This window comes from Pseudochaenichthys georgianus, chromosome 7 (genome assembly GCF_902827115.2).
Source record: "Pseudochaenichthys georgianus chromosome 7, fPseGeo1.2, whole genome shotgun sequence".
Lineage (NCBI taxonomy): Eukaryota > Metazoa > Chordata > Actinopteri > Perciformes > Channichthyidae > Pseudochaenichthys > Pseudochaenichthys georgianus.
This window is the reverse complement of record NC_047509.1, coordinates 24,153,308-24,176,612: the sequence shown is the minus strand read 5'-3', so window position 1 is coordinate 24,176,612 and position 23,305 is coordinate 24,153,308. Positions and strand designations below refer to the sequence as shown.

General features: G+C 41.5%; 1 protein-coding gene and 1 pseudogene across 1 annotated transcript in view; both read right to left on the bottom strand.

Annotated features, from left to right (window-relative positions):
* The window catches only part of cntn3a.1 (contactin 3a, tandem duplicate 1), a 116,129-nt gene that overhangs the window by 5,368 nt on the left and 87,456 nt on the right, over window positions 1–23,305 (bottom strand). The window contains exons 12-21 of the mRNA XM_034088025.1: window positions 22,698–22,825; window positions 20,135–20,310; window positions 14,322–14,439; window positions 13,263–13,421; window positions 12,911–13,060; window positions 11,739–11,809; window positions 11,062–11,296; window positions 10,601–10,716; window positions 10,152–10,338; window positions 8,118–8,230 (exon numbers count right to left, since the gene is read on the bottom strand). Coding sequence (XP_033943916.1) covers window positions 8,118–8,230; window positions 10,152–10,338; window positions 10,601–10,716; window positions 11,062–11,296; window positions 11,739–11,809; window positions 12,911–13,060; window positions 13,263–13,421; window positions 14,322–14,439; window positions 20,135–20,310; window positions 22,698–22,825 — 1,453 coding nt within the window. The remainder of the gene's footprint in view (window positions 1–8,117; window positions 8,231–10,151; window positions 10,339–10,600; window positions 10,717–11,061; window positions 11,297–11,738; window positions 11,810–12,910; window positions 13,061–13,262; window positions 13,422–14,321; window positions 14,440–20,134; window positions 20,311–22,697; window positions 22,826–23,305) is intronic.
* On the bottom strand, window positions 17,428–19,427 carry LOC139434154 (uncharacterized; annotated as a pseudogene).

Below are 23,305 nucleotides of genomic sequence, written 5' to 3'. Positions count from 1 at the left end.
TAGTTTGCTTTATGCAGTATATTTCTTGTAATATTGTTGGGGTGTTTTTACACAGTACAGTAGATTGAAGTAAATCAATGTATACATTAAGATAAGATAAGATGGACCTTTATTAATCCCGTGGGGAAATTCAGTAGTTCAAACAGCAACAGGGTGAGAGTGAAAAACAGGACAGCACAGATTCACACAGATTAATAAAATCAAAAATAAGATGAGCGATAAAAATAATAATAATGAGAAACTAAGAAATGAATAAAACTCAAATGTAATTATCATATCATATATTATAATGTATTGTATTATTAAGTAATATCATACATTAACCCCATTATAGCAGATGCCACATTGAAAGGATGAACACATGTATGCATCAATAATTACAACAGAGTATTTCTAAATACAAGTTGTAAAAATACTTATGTATTTAATATTAACCCTTTGGAGTCGACCGTCACGCCGGCGTGATCAGATCACATGACCTGTTCAAGCCGGTGCCGCATAAAAACAATAGTCCGGACAACATTGCCCTGTGTTTCTGTCGAAAGTACTGGCTTGAAACTATATCCCAGTCTTTGTTTCATGCAAAAAGACCCAGTAAACACGGAGATACGATGATATAAAGTTAATACATTTCAAAAGTATGAAAAATGGAAGCACATATTTAAATATCTTCGCCGTATTTGATCATTCTACGAAACGGAAAATACTGGAAACTGTAGATCCTGCTCAACAGGATGTATATGTGTATTTCTGTCGAAAGTACTGGCTTGAAACTATATGCCAGTCTTTGTTTCATGCAAAAAGACCCAATAAACATGGACATACGATGATATAAAGTTAATATAGATATATTTCAGAAGTATGATTAATGGAAGCACATATTTTAATATCTTCGCCGTATTTTATCATTTTACGAAACGGAAAATACTGGAAACTGTAGATTCTGCTCAACAGGATGTATTTACCAGGGAGGGGGTGAGGTAATCAGGTAAACGGAGTGATACGAAACGAGACGATAAGAGACGAAGAGGGACGGCGGGAGACGAAGAGAGGCGGCGGGAGACTGCGATTGAAGTAAAGTGACAGACAAACATTGAGAATTTAGATATAGTTAGAGAGATTTAGAGTTTTGAAGATTCAACTATGATGAAGAGAACTCTGAACGTGAGTCAAGCTTTAAGCTTGTTTTTTGACATGGAGGAGGAGGAACCTGTGATGTTGCCCTCTGTGTCGTAGTTGACAGAAACTGCTTTGAAGCGTGGCACAGATAAAGACAGAAAAAACTGATTTTTGTACATAATGTGTATATATATATATATTTGTATTATATTTATAATAACACTTTTGCCTTATCAGAATGAAATCCCATGCTACCTCAATCAAACTTTCACATTATCATAGTGACATCCCATGTATATATTTCCAGCTTTTAAATGGTTTCGTTGTGTATGTTTGTGTTACCTATATGAAAAATAATATCATTTTCAAAATCTGTTTTTACATTTTTTTTTTTGTGATTTTGGGTCCAAAATGTTCATATGAAGATCACTGCTCTAAACAAAGTCAAAAATCCTACATCCAAACGAAATAAATATAATGAATTATGATGAATACGTTCAGTCTTGTTCATTGTTTTTCACTTTTATTAAATGTTTGATATTTCCGGTGGAAATGGTGGACTATCGGACATTCAAAATGCAGCATATTTTCACTCTTACACACATATATTCTCCTTTTACATACATACATTTTCACTCTTACACACATATATTCTCCTTTTACATACATACATACATTTTCACTCTCACACACCTATATATTTACACTCACACATTCATACATTTTGCTCTGATATTATCATATTTCAATGCACACATTCATATATTGTCACTCACACATTCATGCATTTTGTTCTCATATTCATATAATTTAATGCTCATATTTATAAATGTTGCTCTAATGCGAAATCTACTAAAACAAAGTATGTCATGGTGGTCATCTGTTAAACACAAAAGTGTATCTTAAGGGCTGTAAATATAATAAGCCTGTTGTCAATTTTAGACACAGGCTTATTATATTTACAGCCCTTAATAACATTCATTTTCTGGACTCAATGTGTGTCTTGGCCGTTTTCTTTGTTCCAAGCAAACGAGTGCTTTTTGTTTTGAAATCACTCCCGCGAGTTTCGCGGGCCTCCCCCTCGCTCCACTGACCATTAGACCATTTAGTAAGGTAAAAAGCAAAAGGGCAAAAACGCCTCTCAGACGCTCTTCCGTTTACTTTTTTAATAAAGAAAAACAAATGGTCCGTAGATACACGGACTCATATAGCCTATGTATGTATACTGTAAGGATAATGTATGTGCGTGAGAGGACCAGTATGAATTACGGCATAGAAATATGCAAACACAAACCTATAGACTGGGGGATGGGAGATCACAGGAGTGGGGGGGGGGGGGGGGGGGAGAGCTGTGGAATGTGACCCTCCGATGGCCAATTCGTTTTAAACAAAGAGTTCGCAACACAGGACAGCATAGGCAACATGGGGGCTGGGGGCTGGTGAACGGTCTGGTCAATGTTTGTAAACACAATCCCCAGGATGTGTCCTAATCAAACCAAAAGAGAAAATGCAGATATCATTCTCTCTCTCGACTTGCTGGTATCTCAAGCTGAGCGCTCATTGGTGTTCATACTGCTCACAGGCTGGGCTGCTGTGTATATCTAGTGTATTCATACTGTACCCCTCCTCACTGTTTATTCATCACCACCTGCCTCCAGGATATCAGGAGCTGGATGAGCAGGAACTTCCTGAAGCTAAATGGTAGTAAAACTGAGGCCCTGCTCATCGGCTCAAAAAACACCCTCTCCAAAATCCTAACCACCCCACCCCCAAGCATCATGATTGACGGCTTCCCTGTATCCTTCACCAGCCAAGTCAAAAGCCTTGGCGTCATCCTGGACAGCACCCTTTCGTTTGCACCCCACATAAAAAACATCACCCGGACTGCCTTCTTCCATATCCGCAACATTTCCAGACTCCGCCCATCCCTTTCACAATCCAGCACCGAAATCCTGGTTAATGCATTTGTCACATCCCGGATTGACCACTGTAATGCTATCCTCTCTGGCCTACCCACAAAACTACTCAACAGACTCCAAACCATTCAAAACTCGGCTGCCCGGATCATTACCCGTACCAAATCGTCTGACCACATCACCCCCATCCTCATCCAACTTCACTGGCTCCCTGTTCAGCACCGGATTGACTATAAAAACCTTCTGCTTGCATACAAAGCCCTCAACAACCTCACCCCCACCTATCTCTCAAACCTCCTCCAGGAATACACCCCCTCCCGCTCCCTGCGCTCATCCTCAGCCAGACTCCTGACTGTCCCCACCTCCCGCCTTAGCACCATGGGAGCCAGGGCTTTTAGCTGCACTGCACCCAGGCTCTGGAACTCTCTGCCTCCACACATCAAACAGTCTGACTCCATCACGACATTCAAATCCCACCTCAAAACCCACCTGTTTAAACTGGCCTACTCACTCTAAAACACATTCAACCTGCTATTACAGATCCCCCTCTCACTCCGTCACTCCACACTCTTGTCTTGCCTGTTTTATGCTTTTATGCTGCTGTATTGCCTTGTCGGTTCGATTAAATTGTGTTCCGTTTTTGATTTAGCTGTTTTAACTTTTAAATGCACTGTAAGGCGACCTTGGGTGTCCTGAAAGGCGCATCGAAATAAAATGTATTATTATTATTATTATTATTATTATTATTATCATTCAACCATTTACAACTTCCTTTTTTCCCGTCAAGAGGTTGAAAAAGATTGAGTCCTATGTTTCCAATTGGTTCCCAAATCTGAACATTGACCAGTGGCATAATATCAGGAGCCGGGTAAATGAGAGACTGAGGAGCCCCCGAAAAACAGATCCCGAAATAGCTCGTCCTGGTTTCCGCAGCAGATAGGCCTACAGTATGGTGTCTGTTATGTCAGTTATTTTAAATAAAACATTGAAAACTGAACTTGAAAATTGTTTCCTCTTTTTATTTTATTTATCATTTTCGGGACGGGGTGTGATTAAAAATTAATTTGCAGAAATGTAAAGTGATCTACCTAAGTTCTATTCATATTCTTGACGGGAAGAGCCGTGTAAATGGGTGGCCATATATGCATTTGAAAAGCAATATAAATCACACAGTTATTATACAATAGGCTATAAAAGCACCATCGATAACCATTACCTTTATCCAATTCAAACTTTGGACGGGTAAAAAGGAAGGTGTACATGGTTGGGCTATACTGTAGGCCTACTGTATACATACAAAGGCCATTCAAGCTAGAGTTCTTCTGGAAATGTTCACATCAGGCCAGAGTCCTGCATCGGGTGACCCGCAAAAAAGGTGATTCGCGGGTGGTATTTTTTCAAACACTTTTTTCCGGGTTCCGTTCTGGGTAAAACAAAGATGATGCGGGTCGGGTCGCGGGTATTGCATAATAAATATATTAAAATAATAATAATTTAGTTTAATGTTTAAATCCTCAGACTTCTCCCCCGCGGGACCGTGCATAATCATAACCTCTGCAGCGCATCAATCTGCTGCTGTGCGCGCCACATTCGAAATGGCTGAGGTGAAGCTCTCTAGTGGAGAATACAGCATTTTCAATAACACTTCCTCAAGAGCGAAATCCAACGTCTGGGAGGCTTTTGGTGTCATCCTAGATGGAGAAAATAACCAACATCCCACGCTTTTTGAGACAAATATGCAACTGCATGTGTTAATAATTGCACGTTTTCACTACTCATATATAGGCTAGGCTATACGGGTTCGGGTCGGGTTGCGGATCTTGTGCCGACGGGTCGGGTCGGGTTGTGGAACTAATTGGCAATATGTGCGGGTAGCGGGGCGGGTTCGGTATTGCACGTCGCGGGGCGGGAGCAGGTCTTGAAAATCAGACCCGTGCAGGACTCTGCATCAGGCACTTTCAAGTTAAACAATACTACAGTAAACAATTAACACAGTAGGCCTAAATTATGTGGATTAAACCACATTTATTTCGTTAAAAATAAACAAAATATGATTTTGTTTGAATGATTAAATGTCATCAGGCACCTTCAAGTTAAACAATCAGGTGCACACTTAATGTGCCGCCACCTCCGGACTCGGCTTGACTCGGTTTAACCCTCCGGTATCATTCGATTGGACTATGCAAATTAGTCATTCGAGACAAAAATGTCCACTGTCTGACTATCTGCGCCGCATCTGGCCCATTCTCCAGGTTTTTATCGGGTTAATGTCACCACTCCCCATCCTTTGGGCGTGGTCCTTTTGCCGAGCTCCGCTGCTTCCAGTAGTGAGCAAGGGCTTGGATTCTTCATGACATGATTGGTATAAGTCATCCAATGCTAAAGCATCGCCTCTGGCGGTCAGTATGGACAAAATAGAACGATAGTTACGTCTGTAACTACGGTGCTATGAGTCCCGGATGACCGCCAGAGTATCCTGTCACTCAGAATTCTTGTGTGCTCGCGAGAAGATTCTGGGAACAGATCCTCTGACAACACCGGCACGTGGGTCACAGGTAGGGTTGGGTACCGAGAACCGGTTCCGGTTCCGAACCGGTTCCAACATTTAAATTCCAACAGCATCATTTAGAGATGTGAATTTCGGTTCCGCTTTTCAATGCCTGAGGAAATGTTTCTCGCCGCTCTCCGTAGCCTACTGTATGACTGCGGTGGGGCGGGAAATGTAGCGTTGTATCTACACTTCCTACAGCGTAACCTGGGATCAGGGCCGGCCCGTCGCACTGGCGTTATAGATGTTCGCCTAGGGCGCCAGATCTGTGGAGGCGCTGCGCTGACAGCTCTGGGAGGAAAAAAAATGTTTTGACCGTTGGTGCTCATCCTAATTTTCGGCCTTGATGTAACAACATTCATAATTAAGTAAATGTAACATCCTTTTCATCCCGGTTACACTTTTCATTTGCCCTGTACGATGGGCGCTGTAAGTGATGAAAATGGGGGATGTTGGCTTATCTGGCACATTTGGCTCACAGCCAAAGTGCGAGTGAGCATGGGAGCGAGCGAGGGAGAAAGGGAGGTTGCACCGGTACCAGCGCTGTTGTTATTAGCATCTGGTGCTAGCTGCTCTAACGGATATTAGAAGAAGATGTTTCTACGATAATGTGGAGGGAGAGTCCTCTCCAGTCAGACTGAGAGGCTGATAACTACAGCTCAGTGAGGTAAAGGACTCTGAGTGTTTAGATAGTTCACTTTAGTCCAAGTTATCTCAGTGGGTCTCAAACGTTTTGATCACAATTTATGTAAACACATATTTCCAAGGCACTCCTTTATAATTATTGGGATAAAACAGGTTTGAAATCATTCCAATGTATACTATAGGACAGTAAACCAGACATATCGTTTTAAACTGGAGAGATAAAAAAAGATGCATAAATAAAATAGTAAAATAAGATATGAATGAACAACAAAAATAAAATACGTTACATGTATTTGTTATTGGCTATGGTAGGTATTGGTTATGTTCACATACTTATTTAATTATTAAAATGTAAACCGATCTTTTTCATATGGGTGTTTAGAGTTGTACCCCCTAGATCTAGTCTCTAGTAATTCTGCTTAAAGTGCACCAGATTGAAGCATCTTAGGCTGCGGCCACACGAGGACGAAAACGGCTAAACGCATAGGATTAACGCAAACGTAATCGCAAACAAGCTTCCGTCCACACGCAATAGTTATCCGGATAGTGTCTGTCCACACGAGACCGCTCCGTTTAGCTCCAACCGCTGGAGAAGCTGCAGTACATATGCAGGAGCCTGTACGTGGCGCTGTAACTTCCTCCACAAAAGCAGCGAAGAAGCATGGTTGTCATGGTTGCCCTTCTGTTTATTCTCCGCGGTGGGGGCCGAGGGAACCGGGCGTAAACATATTTATAACTAGTTTAGGGAGTTTGAGAGGTAATTAAAATAGCTAAGGGTGATGATCTGACTTGAAGTGTGTGTTTTGCTGCAGCGGGAGGTGAGCAGAGCTGCGTGTCTCCGTCCTGTCAGATTAGACTTCACTCGCGATAGAAAGATAAATAATCTGAATTCAGGGTGCAGTTTACTTTGACGTGGGGGTGAGCAGCAGAGGTGGGGAGAGGCGGGGCTATTGCCTCATCATTATTGCTGTAGATGTTGCACAAACAACTGTAGCATGGTCAATAGCGTCCGGAGCACGATAGCAACTCTGCGATCCGCCATTGTTGTTGATGTTGGTGGCGAAACACTTCAGCAATGGCGCGGGGTAAGCGGAGGTGAGCAGAAGAGGTGGGGAGAGGCGGGGCTATTGCGCAATCACTATCAGTGATCTGAAAATGTTCGGATAGGGCATACACACGGAGCCGTTTGACCCCCCAGAGAGTTGCGTATGCCTTTCTATCCACCTTGGGACCCGTTATCGTTTCCTCAGTCGTTTAGTGCCGTATTCGGTCGTCCTCGTGTGGCCGAACGGTCTATATGACACTAAACAGTAACGCAAACGACCGAATTCGTCCTCGTGTGGCCGCAGCCTTACTTTAAAATGTTAAAACAGATATGCTTGTTTTTCTCAACAAGAACTGTTTTTAAATGGGGGGGGGGGGTTCCTTTAAAAGTTGGACTGTTGCACTGTTGTAGCTTCAGTGGTTCTCAGGTTACAGTTACATAGTAGTGAATATAAACAGACTGATTCATGTGAATATTACTGTAAACTAACCTGTGTAAAAGTTTCTCGAATAAATGTAATTTTTTTGGTGGAAGAAGCATGTATCGTTTTTTTACGCTGCCCCTCAAAGAATCTAAATTGAGAATCGTTAAGAACCGGAATCGAAAAGTAGAATCTGAATCAGAATCGTGGAAATTCAAACGATATCCAACCCTAGTCACAGGTGACTTTGTTGTTATTGGTACTCGAGCTGTGCATGCGCGCAATGGACATATCCAGTGCTAAAGCACCGCCTCTGGCGGTCATCCGGGACTCATAGCACCGGAGTTACAGACGTAACTATCGATTCAGCAAGTCGAGTTGAGGCGCTCTCTAATGGAGAAGTGTAAACTTTCCACTTCTTACCTTATATCCGGTGACTTCTGACTCATTCTCCAGAGCGTGCACTTGGTCCCACCTCAGGATGACCTTGGAGTTGGAAGTGTTCCACATGATTTTGACAGGGGCTTGACTGGGTGCTGGAGGAGGACGAGGGGGGTGAAAAACAACAGCCACCTGGTCAATAAACAGTAAAGTCCGGAACATAGACTGTATATATAAATGGACGTAGTGTCCGTGACGTCACCCATAGGATTCTGCAGAGTTGCCGTGAAGCCCTTAGTAGGCGGGGTCGGCCACTAACGGCTCGACTGTGACGTCAGAGTCTAATCCCGCCTGCTCCAAATAAGGGCAAAGAGGCGGAGCCGAGGCGGGACCTGCTGCCTCCGAACTGGAAGTAAACAGAGCTAGCTCAGGCTAAGAAGCTAAGCTAACATGAAATACATGCATACCAAGTTACTGCTAACAGTGTCGTTCCCCTATATAAACGTTACATTCATAATCAAATGAGACAATCTGCAAGAGAATTAGCTATATTTTGTTATTCTTAATGCTTGTCATTCACACGTTGAGAAAAGACGGACTCCACCGCTCGGACCTAACGGAGCCGCAGTGGGCTAGCTCCGGTACGCCGGCTGGAGCTAGCCCCCTGCGGCTCCGTTAGCTCCGGCGGCCACCACTGGGATAATTGGGTCCCCTATTAACATTTGCTCCCGTTTAGCATTATGGGCGTCATAGCCATAGACTATACAAGTCTTACCCAAGGCTGAATCATAAACTAAAATGTATATGTATGCATAAAGGGTTACGTCCTTAGCTGGCTAATAAGTAACAAGCTAAGCTACCAAGCACACAAAACACGTGCGAATGGGGTTAACATGTATAATATTATCATTTTAGACTTCTTGGAAGTTCTGTTAGTACATTCAAGCGCACAGCACGACATTTTAATTGTCTGGTATTTGTAACAATATTCCCTAAAAGGCACAATCACCACGAACACGGCTAAAGCTAAAGGGTCAAGTACAGTACTATGACTAACTAACGTTGCTGACAGTGAGGCATGTACGTGTCCATCAACGTGACCACGCCCTAATTTATGCAAACACTTTAAGACCTAATATAAATAAAAGGGTCGTGTTAGAAAACAATTCACTCACAGATTCATAATCATGAAGGTGGAATCTAACTATATCGATAATAATATGTATTGCATCCATGGTAGAAACATGTTTTTTTCTGCTGTAAAGTTGGGCATTTTAACATGGGGGTCTATGGACATTGCTGCTTTCTGCAGCCAGTCCCTAGCGGCCCATGTATGAACTGCAGTGTGTGGCACTTCCGTATTGGCTTCCCGGCTGTTCCCCAGAGTTTGCCGCTTGGTCCAGAACCAACTCAGCATGAAGGCGAAACCTCATTATCAGTGTATCATCCCACTGTTAGGAGTGAGCAGAGGAATGTGTGTGTGGAAGTGAGTGTACGAGTGTTTTCAAGGGGGAAGGTAGGGGAGACCGAAGATAAAAACAGCATGTAATACATACATTGAAATTGTGATAATCATTTACATTATAGGCCTATATGACCATAAGGTGCTACACATCTGTCAGGACCCTGTGAAGTGTTTTTAATTGCCTCCATGGAGCATTCTTTTGATAATGTGCCTGTTTGATTTGGACCTTATATATAAGCACAAGGGACAGATGTATTTAACTAACGCTTATAGATAATATCTCATTTGGAAACGTCTCATCATTTTCAATTGTGGCCTGCATGTCAAACTGCACTGGTGACCCTAAATTAAGCTGGTATTCACATCAGTATTAGTATTTGCCAAGTCTACTAAATGAGTGGATAAACCAAAACCCTACACATGGTCCCTTTAAGGTGCTTTTGTGTAGTCAATATTCCCCATTTGAATTTAATTGGTAAAAAATCATTCCTGAAATGAAACATACACAAAATAAACTATGAAGCTTTAGCCAGAGGGGATACAAATTCTCCATTCACAGAAAAAGCATAAAAAGACACAGTCAGGCCTTCCACTATGTTCAGAGTCCTTACGTGGTTTCTTGGTTGTGACATTGACTATGATGCTCTGTGGACCCACTCCGGCGCTGTTGTAGGCCCGCAGGGACATGTAATATGTACTGCTGCCCTCCAGATCTCTGATGAGTACTGACGTTTTATTCCCCACTGTCCTGATCACACTGGCTGTGTCCTGCTTCTGCCTCTCACCCCAGTACTGCAACTAAAAACACACGAAAAGCAACAGATTAACAGCTGGCATCTGATTTTTTACTTCAAATATTCAGCTTTATTTGCATTGATGTAAACACGTAACCAGGAGGGCGTCATCATGCTCATATACTGTAGTTTACTTCATGAATGACTAATAATTTAGACACTAATGGAAAAAAGGTCCTCGCATTCTGATCCAAGATATAATGCCACTAGCTGTTGGCACTGTCCACTGCATTGTACATTATTGTGTGGGCATGTGTTGGTTTGACCTCATAGCCGAGGATGCGTCTTCGGTTGTTGCTCCAGGCCAGCGGCCTCCAGGTGACCTCTACCTCGGACGCTGATACACTCCTCGCCCTCAGCCTGCCTGGAGCTCTGCTGGGCTCTGAAAGGAACAGAGGATGTTCAGAATGAGGAGAAAGACATGGATTCATTACACCCACGTCCACAGAAAAGTCTTTACGAAAATACTGGAGATCCATTCAATCCTTCCAAATCACTATGTGAGGAGGAGTGAGTCCTGGAAAGAATACATTACAGACCCTGAAAACTCACATATTGATGACTTGATCTGCAATAATTGAAGTTAAAGTTCAGGAAATAGACCTATTTGGTTATGATTCACTTAAAAGTGTATGAGGCTTCTGATCTGTAATCACTGGCATAGTATAAGTGTATTCCCATTGTTAAGTTAAGCCATGCGTTACTGTATAGTATTATTAGTTCACACCTTCCTCCGCCGAGTAGATGGTGGTCACCGGACTAAAAGGTCCTTCTCCCTTGTTGTTGTAAACCCCGACTTTGACTTGGTAAGGGGAGAAGGGGGGGATGCTGTCGTTCTTGAAGACGTATCTCGAGGCATCGGGGGACGTGACAGCAGCCTGCATCCAGCCCTGAGCCCCCAGTGGGCGGAAAGCCACCACGTAGCCGAAGCCCGGCCCACTCTGGAGCTCCTCAGGAACGGGCTAAAGAGGCATGAGTCAGAGTGATGACTCAAGATGGCTGATCTTAAAGATATTAATACCTTAAAGAAATGCAGCTATGCACAGATTAGGGCACTTAGAGGAATTGTGCTGAGGGTGGTACTGGACTTGCAAGCCTTGCACAAATGTATTACTATGTCTCTTTCAGAGCAGAGGTTATAGAGCTATTCAAACACTCTGGGAAAAACATAATTATATGATGTCTTTCAGTTTCACTTAAGCATAAATGAACAACCACATACACATGTTGTGTTTGATATCAATATTCATTTAAACAGCTTTATATCATATTTTTCATTTAGTACATTTGAAACTGGTTTGTTTTTAGAAAATGCATTAAAAAAATGTAGGGCAGTGGAGCAGATGACTCAAAGTGCATTTTTATTAATTTATTCAAATGTTTTGTGTTTGAATACAAGTTTACCTCCCAAGTGATGACCAGCTCTGAGCGTCCTCCACCTCCTCCGTTCACTCTGCCAGGCGTCACCCGGGGAACTAACAGAGCAAACACAGTGTTAGAAGAACAAGTTTGTATATTCAAGTATCTGCAATATGACTTTTCAGTATTTAGTTGTTTATTTATAAATTGCACAGAATAAGGTACTGAACATGTCCACTTAGAGTCGCCAAAGATATTGTTTAAGAAAAATGATGGATTCTTCTTCCTTGTCAAAACCTGGCACATTAGATTGCCCACAGTGCAACTCAACTGCAGACAGTTTGGTTAGTGATTCAGCTTTGGTATGCTACTAGCGGTTAATTTAGCCCATTAATGAGCTGCTAGCCTCAAGCAGAGATGAGGAGCAGGCTACAGAGGCCTGCTAAGCACACTTTGTTGGAACCCCACCACCCAAATATTTTCACCGTTTAAACATCAGTACAAGCTGTCACTGTCAAGTGACATCTCCTGCTGCAATTAAGGAATAGGTGTCTACTGAACCAACAAAAAGCTTAGCACAATGTTGTTCACATATTCAGTAGTACTCCAAAACAGACTTTGAGTAAAATCTGTGAAATTTGCTTTGAATACAACAACTTAAAATCCAAACACATTATAAAACCATAAAGTACTGCCCTGCACATAGTCTTTCAGTCATCATGAGAAAAGATATGTTTTTATGTTTGTCCGTATTTGTGTCTGTGTATACCTGAAGTTATGAATGAAAATTGTATATTTATATTTTCTAATGAACACATTTGTGGTGGTTAATTTAATCGTAAAATTCTCAGATAAAATAATCTTTTTAATACAGTCCTTTGACATTCCTTAGATGTGTTGTGAGTTGCCTCATAATGTATCTATTATTGTATTTTTTCTAAGCAATGCCCTTAAGCAGACTTTTTTTCCTCTCTTCACACACACTGAGTTTCTGAGTGAAACTGCCGGGCATCAACATATTTATTGTGAATTTAATTCATTCATGTGTTGTGTGTCCTAAGGAAGCAGATCATTCTCCGACATTTTTTGCTACAATAAGGTTATTTAAAGGGATTTAATTGCACTCCTGAAGTAGAAACTCTCAGGACACAATGGACGTCATTGCAAGCAATCTGAGTCAATAATGGCAGTAAAAGTAGGGAGCTTCTCATACGTACGCATTTCTTTGGTGCGGGACTTTTTGGAGGGTTTGCTGGGCTCTCCTGTTCCTATGCTGTTGGTTGCCAGGACTCTGAACTCGTACTCCACCCAGGGACTCAACTCATTGACGGTGGATGACAGCTGCTTCCCCCCGAGAAGCTCAGGAACTGAGAGACATCACAGAACAACCTTTCATCAAAACCATGGAAGATCCGCCTATCAACATTAGCCAAGCTTGTGATGTATTATTTACTGTCATTTCATGTGTGGTGTTTGAAAAGGATACCAGTCACATACCTCACTCTTTTAATCTAATCTAATCTAATCACTACACACAACCTACACTCAGACAGATTGACAAAATCCTACCGGTTGTTACGGCTTGCCACCCAAGAGAGAAGGGCGTTCTGGCCTGGATGGTATAGCTGAGGATGGGGCTGTGGTTGTCCATCCCGGGACCCCAGGACACGGAGGCAGTGGTCTCCGTCATCGCAGTCACGTGACAGTCCACAGGGGGACCGGGGGGACCTGGAAGGAATTAATCACTGTTCACTCACTCAGGATGATATATATTGTACAGATTAATGAAGACAAGAGGCAGAAGAGCAGGGATACAGAGTGGGAGAGCCATAATTAGACGTGATGTCACAGACTGATTCAAAAGAAAGCATTAGCACAGCTGTGAGTGCACTACTTAACTAAAACCAAACTCACTGTTTAGTACACTGGTGGCATACAAGAATAAGTAAATGTAAGAGAGATACACCAATACAATGTTATTTCTTCAGAATAGATTGTATTGTTCTACAATCTAGGAAATAAAAAAGATCATAACATGCCCTCCAGCAGTGTTTCCCTGTGTAGCTGTGTTCAAGGCAAATCAGAGGAGTCAATAGACGATTAACAGCATAGAGAAGAAACAAATACCTGAATATATTTTCTATTGCAACAAATGTCATGTCTTTTTTTTTTTATTTATTTATTTTTAATTGGGATGACTAGACCTTTTACTCTTTTCTAGAGACTAAAAGGTAGAGGTAAAATGTCAATGTGCATCTGCACCATGGAGCATAGCATGTGCCTCCAATATGCTAAATCTATAGACATGCCATACATTAGCAAGTCATATTATGCTATTATTTTAAATCACAAAGAAACTGCATTTTCAATCTTTCACTCATTTTGTCATTTACAATAGAGTAGTAATTGGGAGGTTAATTTGTTTTGCCCCTGCAGAGCAGTCAGCCATAGCGCATGTGTTTCATTTACAATGAACAAGAGTGACATTCTTGGCTAGCAGAGAGTTTGAAGTGGAAATTACCTTGCTAAATGTAGCTGGCATTGTGTGTGAAAACATTGTGATATAACTTCTTACAGAACACCAATATGACTTTTTATTTTAACATGAAATTTGAGGGTCATCCTTACCTCTGACGACCACATCAGTGGCAATCGACACACTGTCCACCTTCGTTTGAACAGCACACGTGTATTTCCCAGCATGCCTCAATTGAATGTTGCGTATCATTATGTCACCAGCCGAGCGCTGTTGGTGTAGGAAAGTTAGGGGGAAAAAAGTGCAATATAATTTAATTTATTTTGACATTCAGTTCAGAGAAAAAAGGTACAACACACACTCACAGGGACGAAGCAATTGACTAGAGTTTTCATAATCATTTATGAGGACAGTTTTTTTGTGGGGAATTGAAAAGCTTCCTTCAGCTGTATCCTTTTATCCCCTTTGATTCCATTTAATCTACAGACGACCATTCAATGCCAAATGCATTATTAGCTTCGAACTTTAAAGTTAGAACTAATGTTAAGTTGATGTCTTATCTACGAAAGTAAGGGTCTGTGAAACAGTATGAGTCCCGATAATTACTTTGATGTATAATCAGGGACATTTTCTTGAGATAAAAACTCAGTAGCTGCGAGTCATTCACTCTTTGAAACTCTCTGCCTTCAATAAATTGAGATGGGATGGGTCACAGATGTCTGAATCTTAAAAAATAACTTCAAAGCATGCTTATGAAATCCAGACTTAACTACCTGCAAAATACAGTAACCATATATAGTGTGGCTTTTAGACTTAGAATAAACTAGAATTCCCACGTCAGGTTTGAATGCCTTAGTCAATCAGTCAAGTTGCCGGTTACATCCATGTTGTCAAAAATGTCACAATTTCATTATTTTATCCTGTTAGACATTGGTGTTAAGTCACACTGATCTTGACCTTTGTCCCCTACTTTCTAACCAGTTTGAGTTCAAGGGGTAACTTGAGTGTCACATTTAGAAGTGAAATGTTGTTTGGACAGCCAGCGCAGAGGTATACACATTTAAATGCTCTTTCTGTCCATTGCAGGTCAGGTCTGTATCAGCAGAGCAATGCAATTGCTTTATGTGAAGGCTGACATGTCATGATTTATGTGGTGTTGGGTTTCCATGAGAAAAACTGAGCAAAATACAAAGATGTATTTTTCCCCCCTCAACTCTTCTGAAAATGCTGACCGCGTTTCGCTGGAGTTTGCCAAAGCATTCCTTCAGTCAGCCTTTTTGTTGTCCTTGATCTCAATTAATGTAAGCCTATGTCAGACCAAAATATACAACATCTAATATTGTTAGGAACACTTTTTTTGTATTTGTTCTATGCTGTTGTTCTTAAAATGACCTTAAATTGCTGTTGGACGTTCCTTTCAGATATACAATACTAGACCAACAATTTTAACGATCGCAGCCCTTTCAATAGTGTGACTGGTGCAAAGAGCATATCTCTAATGAAGCAGCAAAGGGTCTTAAATCGAACAAGAGAAGAGTTTGTAGTCAACAGTGAGGTTGGTGTACATGTTGCTGGAGGCATACCGTTTTTATATTGTTCAACATATGCAGGATAAATAATATTCTCTACCAAGAAAATGTTTGCTGCAGGGTTTTTAACAACATTCCTCTGCGTCATAACTTCAATAGTTAATTTCAACATAACATATAATTGTGTAATGCAGAGCCATAATGCAGTGATCAAGGAGCTTGTAGCTTGATGTAGCTTGTAGCTTAAGATATTAATGTTTCACTCATGTAGCTACATAAAACATATCAGTCTACTTTGTGTTAAATCAAAAATCATAGTCAAATCAAACACTAGGGTTTATACATTTAGGTCAGTTAGAACTCACCACCGCTACAATAATAATGCCTAGACCTTACACAAAGCCAATGACTCACTGCTGTTGAATTTAACAAGCCTTATTCTCTTTGAGTCTACAGCAGGCTACATTGACAAAGAACAGCATTTCATTGTCTGCTTCAAAATTAAAATATGAAAGTTGTTGTTTTGCTCACGACGTTTCCAAACAGATGAGGAAAGTTTAAGTAATGTGACCATTCTCCATCAATAGGTCAATGGTTTCTCCACCACAACGTGCTGCCGTGGGTTTGGTGCGGAGGAGTCAAGTGTTTAAATGAACTGCAGGGCTACACACGATTATAAAGCGCTTGTTGTTATAGTGCCGGTTACAAAAGGGAAAAAAAAACACAACAAGAGGTGATAAGGAGGCCAAGACCTCATAATTGCTTTCTCTAATTAAAGGAGAAATTATCTGGTATTAGATGATCAAATGAAATGCTTGGCTGAGCATTGCATAATGAATTCCTCGGTTATTGCTTTTGTCAATGGAGGAGGTGTTATTAACAAGCAGAACAGGCAAACCTGGAGCCCTTATGATCACTCAAACAAAAAAAATCAAATCTGTAAAATTCATCATGGAGTGTTCAATACTTTGCCCATCAAAAGATAAAGCTGAAATTAAGCTGTAGAGGAATGAGACGTAAATGTTTTGACGATTGTATTAATTGAGTTCAAATAGCTCCTTTCCTTATGAGTTACTTAAAGCGTAGAAAGTGGTTAAGTATATAAGCCCATTTTAAACATTACAAAGAGTGTAACAATTCAGATATGGCTATGCGTTAAGCCAATCTTTACAGTCAAAAGAATCAGCACATTCAAGTGGAAATTCATTGTGGAAAGTTTTTATCCTTAGAAATGTTACTTGGCCAACACAAAAAGCTGTTACTTCGTAATGTCCTCCCGATTACTATGCACCTTGTACCCTCTGGGGTCAAAAATGACCCCATCTGGCTTGTCTGATATTTAACGCATAAAGTATAAAATGTGAATCAATTTTGTATTACACCTTTAGTTCTACTTCAGTACAACCCATTACCACACATTTTTCCCTCAGTGTTGGAATTTAGGGCCGATAGACCCTAATTTATATGAAATTATACCATTTTCTGATAAAAAAAAAAATTGAAACAATGAATTAATTTGACCATATTGTAATGTGACTATTTGTCTTATCAGAGACTGGTATATGTCAAAGTTTAGTAAGGATGCCCTAATTTATATTTTTTTAATGACAACACATAATCACACCTTGTACCCTCTGGGGTCATTTTTGACCCCGTCTTGCTCGACTGTTATTTCAAGAATTTAAAGTGGAAACCTTACGCATGTCTGTGTTACACGTTTAATGTGCCCTCAGTTGCATGCAGGGCAGGTAACAATGGTGTGATCTTTGCATCTTTGGCACATTTTCTTGGTTTTGACATCAATCTGGCGAGGGCAGAATTTGCACCTGCTCCTTTTGGGTGATGGGTCAGAAGGGGGAGCTGGGCGAGCGGGAGCTGGGCGAGTGGGAGCTGGGCGAGTGGGAGCTGGGCGAGTGGGAGCTGGGTGACGGATAGCTGCTGCAGAGGTAGAGCTGGAGCAGAACTGCTGGACCTCCATAACCAAACTGGCAGCGGCTGGCGTGCGGGGAAGAACCTGTCAAGTCAAGTCAAACGTTATTATAATAAATCACAGTGCAAATACAAAAAGTTCAAATTGTGAGGACACTCCAGAAGGAAGAGCAACAGAAATGAAGCTTAATGCTGACCTTGCGTCGCTGGATGTGAGGTATCACAAGTTGTCGTCCAAGCTCCACCATGAACAGCCTCCTCTTGTCGCACTTCCCCTGATTGCAGGCTGCTTGATCTCAGACCACAGGACCAAGGAATTGTATGCAGACACGTCGAGAATGTTGAAGAAGACAACTAGGGGCCAACGGGCATTTTGTCATCCCTGTCGCTCACAGCTGCATCCCGATGTAGAGTGCTCATCAGAAGAACATGTCTCTGTTTTTTGGGGAGATAGGACACCAGAGAGAGCATGTGGGGAGATAGGACACCAGAGAGAGCATGTGGGGAGATAGGACACCAGAGAGAGCATGTGGGGAGATAGGACACCAGAGAGAGCATGGGTCTCGGTGAAAGCAAACTTTGATGAGAAACGAGCCCTGTCCGCTTTTGACACCAGTGCAGGGGGAAGCTCACGTTTCTTTCTCCTTACTGTTCCCACCATGCACAGCTTTCTTTTCAGCAGCGCCAGGCCAAGGGCATGTGAAGTAAAGAAGTTGTCACAGGTTATGGTTTTTCCCTGGAGGCCTTCTGTCCTGTCAAGGACAACTCGCATGCCCTGATTTCTTCCTGACGTCCCACCAGCAGGTTTGCCAGTGTATATCTGCATATTCCATGCGTAGCTTGACCTGGCATCGCATGCTGCCCATATTTTGATCCCATATTTCCCTGGTTTGCTTGGGATATACTGTTTGAATGGACAGCGACCTCTGAATGGGACCAGGCGCTCATCGACAGTCACATTAGTGCCTGGATTGTACATCATTGGCAGGAGAGACACCCACGTGTCCCAAACGTCTCGAATTGGAGCAAGTTTGTCTCGTGCCCGGCGATCTTTTCTTGTGTCTTTGTCATCAAATCTTATGACTCTGGAGATTGTATGAAACATTTTAAGTGTCATGGTAGCACGGAAAATTGCCCTACCAGACTCTGCATTCCATAGACTTGCTGTAGCCTCTTTGCTGGATCGGTACACTCCAGCTAGAACCAACAACCCCACGTATGCCTGCAGGTCCATTTTTTCCCATAAACACGCTGCCCCTCCTTGTTAGTCATGTTCAGCACTGACTCTTCGATGGCCTTGGGCAGAAACAGATACAAAGCGGACTTTATGTCCTCGATACGAGACCTTGCATATAGGGTTGGACCCTGGCGGCTTGTCTCTCTCTCTGCTTTCTCTGCTGTTACCATGCGACATCCGTCACAGGGAGGGATGGAAGACCAGATCATTTTTTCATCCTTAGATTGGAAATATTCTTCCATCTCAGCTGGGTCCTCTTCCTCAGGTTCTTCCTCATCAGTGGATTCTTCCACTTCCTCAAAATAAGTGCAGTCCTCCACTTCTGACACTTCTTCCATTTCTGATTCTACCTCTTCATATTCATTTTGCTCCATTTCAGAAGCGGGCGATGTGGGGGCTTCTTCAGAGGAAGAATGTGGTCTGTAACTGACATCGATCACCTCTTCATGAGTTTCCTCCTCTTCTGACCCTGAATCCTCCTCATCGGTTGATGTTTCCTCCATAACACGGTTAAAGATTAGCTCATGAACCTCCTCCACAGTCAGATGTTTCTGCCTCCTCATTTTGCTGCCTGTCTCTCTCAGAATAAAAGGTGACATTTCCCAGCAACTGTGAGAAAAGGCCTGTTTGTTTTTCGTTTATCTTTTTTGTTTATGATTTTTGTTGATCTAAAAATTGCTTGATCCTATACATCAAAGGTGTGTGTGTGTGTGTGTGTGTGTGTGTGTGTGTGTGTGTGTGTGTGTGTGTGTGTGTGTGTGTGTGTGTGTGTGTGTGTGTGTGTGTGTGTGTGTGTGTGTGTGTGTGTGTGTGTGTGTGTGTGTGTGTGCGTGTGTGTGTGTGTGTACCCCGAGGAGCAGGCAGGGGGTTGTTGCAGCATTATGCTGAAAAAATGTGCCCCATTGCTCCACTTTGTCCTGCGGGGTCATTTTGACCCCAGAGGGCTTAAGGTGTTATAAAATACAATAAAACACCCATAATTCAATGAAATTACTTCAAATATATTTTAATCGTTAAGAGCATAGTATTGAACAACCCCTATCATTTTCAGACCATTTGATGAATTAAAAACCTATTTTTGACAGCAATAGATTTCCTTTTGGGGTCAAAAATGACCCCAGGACAACAGGAGGGATATGTTCTAGTACATTGAAGACATCAAATGTAATTTAAACAACTCTACTCAAAAACGTCTAGGCTGCAACATTTCATATTTCCTTCATGTCTTAATGCTGAGCAACACAGAGACATAGAAGACTGTTGCACTTACCCCACCGATTTTCTCAAAAAACGCCCAGTGACTTCCAAAGTGGATGAGCTGCTCGTTGAAGAACCAGGTGAACTTGAGGTCCAGCGTGGGGTCATGTGACACCTGGCAGGGCAGCACGATGCTCTCACCCACGGTCACGTCCAGATGTCCAGCTGGACTGGTGATCGCCGTCGGCTCTGTGAACAGGGAGCACCGAGTCAGAAAGGTGGGGCATGTTAACAGAGCAGGTATAACTTATCCAGACTCTGTGCTGAATTGAAAGTTACCTTTTTTTTCTGTTCCCTGAACATCGAGAAATAATTGCAAAAACATGTCACACTCAAAAACAAACCCTGCCCTCTGCCAAATCCTGTCCCCGATGTTAAACAAACAAGATAAATTACTTTTGAGTCTGCCAGTGAGATTATATTGCATTGCTTCCTTTGAGTTTCATAATAATATCACTGAGCAACGACAGGGTAAAATAAACAAACACAAGGAAAAACTCAACTATTACGGCAGGTCAGATCAGAGTCTATAATTTTTCTCTGTTTGTGTCGAGACAAAAAGCCATCCTATTTCCTCCTCAGCGTGATGTGCATCAACATAATCTGTGGTGCGTCTCGGCTGGGTGTCTCATTCAACAGCGGTGTGATGCACAGAATATAGTTTAGGCCGAGATCCCACACAACAGACCACTGTGAATTATGCATGCATGTCATAAGCAACTAATGGACAGGCAAGCCATTGCAACGTGTCGGAGGGAGTAAAGGTCTATATTCAGCTCCGTCAAAACAAGGCACATTGTTTTTCTCACACCGCCTAAGGAGAAGCGACTGGCCATGGCTGTGCATTTCAGGTGAGTTTATGGAAAGTTTGGCACCGGGGTTCAAAATAAGAGGGTGGAACTTTCTGCTTCCAATTGCTAAACTGTCATTTCCTGTTATGACTCGAAGCAAAATCACAAATTGGCTCCCTCGTTCCCGTCGGTTTGCTCCGCACAGGGCGGCTCTCGTTCTGTGAACCTACAGAAGGACAGCTATGCAGGAATAATTTGCACCTCAGACACCAGGTGTAATACAATAACTGCAATTAATTAGGCCGGAGGATAACAAGGAGAGCTGTTCTCAGAACCCTGAACAACAATCAACGATCAAAAATGTAATTAAAAATAAATTGTAAAAAAGCTATTAGAGAACGAAAATGTATTAATCTTTGAATGACATGAAATGTTTGGCCAACAACTCAGTTTAAATAAATGTAATAATTTGGTTGATGATTCATTTCTATTTAATAATATGCTAGAACGTTTTCAGCTTTTTCTGTTTTTTTATCATTATCGTTTTAAATATATTTGTGTTTTGGACTTGTATAAAACAAAATACAAAGAAAACATTACCTTGGGCTCTGGGAATTTGTGATAACATTTAATAGACCAAACAATTCATCAAATGATTGAAAATAATGGACAACATCAGTATTGCAACCCTTAGCATAGTCAACTATATGTTCATACAGTAGCCTCAAGGGTAAGAATTAGGTAACACATGGAGGCTAGGTTAATCTCACAATTATACATTTGTCAGGAAGTCACTATATATTTTTTAAACCTTTTTCTGTAAAGTACTCTGTTCTTTGAACTTGTACTTATATAGAGTACTGGAATATCAATACAAGTTTATTTTATACCTCTCACCAATACTATGAATGAATACATACACATATGTTTAAACAGTACACTCTATTACATCGTTGGCTCTTGTAAATAGGCTGTGCGGGGAAGCAGGGGAGCGAAATTGGCCTTGCAATGCAAGCCAATTTACAATTCCAAAAACCCGTGAAGAGGAATCACCGAAAGGTGTTTTAATAGAGCACTGTTGTTAACTCTGCTCTTTAGAAAGACCTGGAAAATTCATTGCACTGCAGAAGTGTGTGATTTGAATGGATTGAAATCTTAATCAAACCAAGCATGGCTATGAAACACAGAGCAAAGAAAGTATGAATTAAACATAGAGGCGCATGAATGCAATGAGCCTCATGTCTCGCTTCCTCCAGCCACTGCCAATCAACTATTTGGACTGTAGTTTGTTCATCAAGTGCGCAGTGAGGGTCAGTGGGTTTCATTTTAAGTGCAGCACGGTCAGTCGTGTCTTGCAGCTCTTGTACAGCGTGCCACATTTATTCCGTGTTCCGCCAAAATACTGACAGCTGTAAAATATGTGTTAAGTTTGTTTTTTAGGGATTGATCACAAAAAACCTGCAGGAGTCCTGATGTTTAAACACATTAAATGTTTTAACACATACAGTAACAACCAAACTCCATTCTTAAATGACAAAGAGCACACGTTTAGGTTTAATTTTTCCACGTTTGCTGTTGTTTTTATTGTACAGTTTGTGATATTTGTTTAATAAATGGAGAATATTGCTGTAGTATTTTCTCCATGTGTAGTGGAAGAGCTGTTGTTGCCAATGAAACAGCTATTGGGTACAAAATAAACAATTAACAAGCAAAATCCAGCAGCCGTTCACAGTTAAACAAACAGGACTGATGTTTAAAACCAAGTCAGGGAAAATAATACATCACCTTTCACCAAAAGGCTGCCAGCACTGCTCGCTACTCCAAACTGGTTTCTGGCCACACACGTGTAGATCCCAGCATCCATTTTTGTAACATTGGAAATCCGTAGGCTGCCATTATCCAAAACAGTAACTCTGTGGGTAAAAAATGTATACATATTAGGCCAATTAAAAGTGCACCAGTGTCAGGTTGATGAAAAAAGCTTGGGTGGCTGTCATTTTATATATGGAATTATATATATATATATATATATATATATATATTCACAGTGCATACACATCTATTCTAAATGAGCACGTCCAGTGTCCTAAAGCATTTCCACTTAAGCCTGGAGTTTATCTCAGTGAAATTTAATTGGCTCTCTGTGCTTTGGCGTGACACAAGAAGAAGCTCAGAGAGAAGAGTTACGATTTGATTTCTCGGCACTGAGTTGCAGGATCACTTTATGAGAGGAAGTCTCATTTTGAGTTCATGGATGTCAAGGGGGAATCTGTAAGTTATAGACATACTTATGCTGTATTAGCCTTAGTTGTGTCAGAAATATTGCTTCAGCAGATAGAAATACATACAAATGAAATAGGAACATGATATGCTTTATAACTGTGCTGTTATCT